Raw genomic sequence first — 4,266 nt, 5'->3', positions numbered from 1 at the left:
TTCAACCGATACACGAGTTCGATAAGCTCATCTTTAGCAGCGTCATTGCTAACCGGCGCAGCCTTCTTGTTATAGCACTCAATGTGCTAAGGAGAATATCACTTCCCCACGAGGACTTGTCAAAAACCTCACCGATCGGGCCAGCATCCTCCGTAGCTGCCATTGGAATATTTTGTTGTTGTAGCAGCGATAGTCCTCCTCAATGCCCTCCTCAGGATCGTCGTGTTGCATCACCTTATTCATGTACTTCTGAAAATTTCCGAAATTCACCAACTACACACATCCGCTGACACTTACTTCACACTGACTCTCCTCCTCTACTTCCTCGTCACTGCCAGCCGGACTACTTTCGGGGGAGGGCGCGTACGGGGAGACAGCCGAAGCATCCGCCTGCATGAACAACTCTATGGACGGCAATCATCGGAGTTTCACCCTAGTGATATGAAAAACACTAGTTCACGCGAATATCGCGTTTTCATCGAGTTTTACGCTCTACTTCACGTAAAACGGGTTGTGAAACTCTAATGAAGCCACCAGTGTGAAAAAATATACACACGGTCAACTACAAATGAAAATTCTGGGGAAATTTTGGGTGATTCTCGTTGATTCCTGTATGCTCCTACCCAAATTCATATGTAAGCTTGTATAACTAGTGAGAAAACATCTGAGCTGAGCTGAGGAGGAGAGCGAGCATATATTCCAACATGGGGAACTCACCGCTTCATGTAGCATCTGCAACATCCTCTCGACATGCCTAGGGACAGCCTTACTATGTCGCGTTCTCTTCGAGGGAGGAGGAGAGGGAGACTCTATAAAAACGTGTCACCAAGGGTGTCACCGCAGCTACCCTACCACTGGATCGGTCAGCGCTCTTCCTCTTCGTTGGTAATGTATCATCACCGATCACGACATCAGCCTTAGTTTGACACGAGGGTGGCCAGGGCGTGCCGAATCTTTCCCTGTGCGTGGAGTGCAAAAATGGACCGCAAACTTCCTGAATGAGGAAGTCACCACCTGTACGGCTTTCCCAAGTGGTAGTAGTACTTTGCTCACAGCAATGCCTTTCCAGCCCAACCAATGGGTCTCCTTCCGCAGGAGGTAGTCGGCTAGACTAGAGAAACTCGACCCGAATACGTTGTGGATCATACGGCGTAGATCAACGACTGGATGGAACACTTCTCTTCGGTGTTGCAGCTGTGCTCGGAAGTCCGGGGTGTCCTGTTCGTGGAAAAATGACACATGCGAGGGTCGAACCCGAGACCTCCTCCAGCTCACCCTCTTGCAGTCCCAAATACGGTTGCAAGCACTATGGGCTTTGATGAGAATATGTGCTGCCATCCGCCGCATCACCGTATAGTCTGTGAGGGCCAAGGCCAGCTCCGGAAGACTCGCAGCTTGGACAGAAAATCTAACACGAAACCTCCCAGGAACACCTACTCCACTACTACTCACTCAACAGGGACGTCAGCACGCTTGATAGCATTAGGCTCTCCTACTGCCCCGGGCTTAGTAACCTGACCATCCGAACAACATCAACAGAAAGTCCAACAGATCTTCCCCACATGTAAAACGGAATACACAGCGTTGCGGAGGTCGTTTGTGAGTTGCTTGACATCAGAAGGCGTCTTAAACGGTCCCGAGGTCTCCTGTGGCCGTTCTGGCATTTGACGAAGTGCATACTGTATTTGCGATATGAACGCTCTCGCCTAAGTAAACTATAGGTGAATTCTTCGCCTGAAATAACAAGCTTACTTTCATCAGATCAACCACGCAATCCTTCTTTTCTTTTTCCGATAAGTTTTTCGTATCGCCAGGCCATATGCGCTCCCACAGTTCCCAAAGGTTTTTCATTTCCTCCTCGCTGACGCTGGACGCACTACAAGCAAACGAAGCGTGCTACTATGCGGCTGAGAAGGGTATACTACTCTGGATCCTTCTGGGCAGCCAATGACGCATCGATGGTAGTCCAATGCCCGTTAAAAGGCGTCCTGTAAACGTGGCAAAGAGCCTTGAGGTCCATCGGGAGAATATCCTCGATTGACCTGGAAGTTGCAAAGATCAACATAGGCTAAAAGTCTGAGAAAATTTTGGGAAATTTTTCTCGATTTGTGTACACTCTTTTTCGAAGTCGTATATAAACTTCTATAATAAGTAAGGAAACTCCTCCTGAGCTCAGCTGAGGAAAGCAAACGCATCATTCCTGGGGAAAAACGCATATGGTCAACCGCATGTGTCGGTGACGATATGAAGATTCTGAGGAAATTTTGGTATATTCCTATTGAGCTATGTGCATTTCTACTCGAGTTCGTATGTTAACTCTTATACTTAGTGAGAAAACTCCCGAGCTCAGCTGAGGCAAGCGAACATATATTCCCACGCCAACATTGCTATTACCCCGCAGCCTTAGCCCGAGTGGCCCAATCTTGAGGCCTCGATGAGTCCAACCTGTCCAGCGCTCTACTTAATACCATCACAACTTGCAAAGTAAAGGAGGAGTCCCCAGTAGCTGCCATCTTGACCTAATTTGAATCCATGTCGAGTGAACCTAAGATACTCCCATAGTTCACCTCCTTTTCTGTCGCTGTGGCCGGCAGGGCACTCACTCTGCTTTCCACTCTACCATGTAGGAACCGTCTTGCTGATAGTATACGAGATGACACCACCTGTTCAGTTCCATCAAATCCTGCCGACCTCCTCCTTCCTCACCTCGACCGCACTAGCTAACCCTTGGGCTGGCATCAGACTAAGGTAAGTGTCCGATATGGGCACTATAGGTCTCCACCGACACGTGGTCTTCGAAGATCTACAACGGAACATGGACAGCAACTACCTCTTATATAACTACCCTTCCTTAGCCAGCTCGCCAATGCACATGTCTAGAGACTCCTCTAAGGCCGCCAGCAACCGCCTCGATAGCTCCTCGGGTGCATCAGCCGGCACCTCACGGACGATTTCAACAGCCTAGCAATAGCGCAATCTCATCAGAGTTGTCCATTTATGATGATTCTCGAACCTTTTGAATTGAAGTCATCTCGAATTTATCAGCTTCTATTCTCGCTGACTCAACACCGCCACCACCACTACTGCTGACCGTGCCCGCTGGTGATGGAGGCTCTCTTTTGCCGGTTGCCTCCTTGCTGGACATGACCGAGAGCACCTACAAGGCAGCTGTGTGCTCACCCTTACGTGAACTAACTCAACAATAGATGTTATGAAAATGAATATTATGATGAAGTCGATAGAAGATGTATGTCAGCTCTCCTACTCCTTGCCGGATACTCTCAGTACTCCTCAGCATTCACACCACCTCATGAGCCTAGATGCATACGTTCACTCAATTTTATGAGGGTTATTCCCGTCATCCCACAGAGCAAGGTTGATATCCTACACCTTAGCCACCTTCAAAATCTCAAATACGATAGGCGAGAGATACTGCAACTACTTACTAAAATTCATACTGGGCGTTCCGCATAAATTTCCCGCACGCATAATCATTCCCGGGTTCGATCCCTGCACACCGCATTTTCTCCCTCATTTTCCAACCAACACGTGTTGTTTCAGTGGACGCAGCCGCCACAGACCGCCCCCACTGGTCCCAGTGCCTGATCGTGGCGTGGGGGTCACTGGCCAAGGTTGGCCAGATCGAAACTGGGGCCGGCTTGCCATCACTCATACATCCACTCTACGAGTGTGATCACCGAGGATGGCTCGATGACGGCGTTAGTCCCCACTTAGCTATATTACGTGCTATCGATCTTTCTAGTGTCAATTAAATATAAGTCATTCGAGCAACGTGGAGTAGTACTCTCGCTCGCCTCCATCTCCAACAACGCCATCGCCTGCACGAGGAATGCTCACCTTTGCCAGGAGAACCGGTACCAGAGTCTCCGGCCGCTCATCTACGCTACTCTTGGAATACGGATGCCCTACACACCTTCACCCGCAACGACCAGAGTCTGTTGTACCGCCTACGGCTTGGTGTGCTCCCATTTACCCGACCCTCTACATGCCCAGCATGTCATAGAGCTCCGCACTCAATACAACACCTACTACTCTCATGCCCGGCCTTCTTGCAACATCATCCCCGTCATTTCCCGGTTAGCATCCCCCCCTACGGATATCAACCATTACTTATTTCAACTGCTCTACACCGACAAGGAGTCTATGCAACAGGCATTGAGCATTGCTAAACTTTCTCGTTGCCTCATTTAGCTGTCTCAACCTCTATTCTACCGTACACATCATACCATTTACCTCATACCCTTT

General features: G+C 49.2%; 1 protein-coding gene across 1 annotated transcript in view; it reads right to left on the bottom strand.

Moving 5' to 3' along the window:
- Positions 1 to 3,145, bottom strand: part of Pmar_PMAR000190 (hypothetical protein) — a gene marked incomplete at both ends in the record, with an annotated part of 5,044 nt that extends 1,899 nt beyond the window's left edge. Inside the window, 15 exons of the mRNA XM_002787285.1 lie at positions 13 to 86; positions 133 to 249; positions 298 to 390; positions 718 to 809; positions 853 to 994; positions 1,045 to 1,218; positions 1,276 to 1,408; positions 1,453 to 1,514; positions 1,563 to 1,706; positions 1,753 to 1,876; positions 1,926 to 2,042; positions 2,395 to 2,519; positions 2,707 to 2,803; positions 2,846 to 2,961; positions 3,014 to 3,145. Of these exons, the coding sequence (XP_002787331.1) occupies positions 13 to 86; positions 133 to 249; positions 298 to 390; positions 718 to 809; positions 853 to 994; positions 1,045 to 1,218; positions 1,276 to 1,408; positions 1,453 to 1,514; positions 1,563 to 1,706; positions 1,753 to 1,876; positions 1,926 to 2,042; positions 2,395 to 2,519; positions 2,707 to 2,803; positions 2,846 to 2,961; positions 3,014 to 3,145 (1,742 nt within the window). The remainder of the gene's footprint in view (positions 1 to 12; positions 87 to 132; positions 250 to 297; positions 391 to 717; positions 810 to 852; positions 995 to 1,044; positions 1,219 to 1,275; positions 1,409 to 1,452; positions 1,515 to 1,562; positions 1,707 to 1,752; positions 1,877 to 1,925; positions 2,043 to 2,394; positions 2,520 to 2,706; positions 2,804 to 2,845; positions 2,962 to 3,013) is intronic.
- Positions 3,146 to 4,266: the final 1,121 nt, after the last annotated feature.

Source organism: Perkinsus marinus (assembly GCF_000006405.1).
Source record: "Perkinsus marinus ATCC 50983 genomic scaffold scf_1104296929448, whole genome shotgun sequence".
Classification (NCBI taxonomy): Eukaryota; Perkinsozoa; order Perkinsida; family Perkinsidae; genus Perkinsus; species Perkinsus marinus.
Note: the sequence above shows the minus strand (reverse complement) of the source record. Positions and strands in the feature narration are given on the sequence as shown.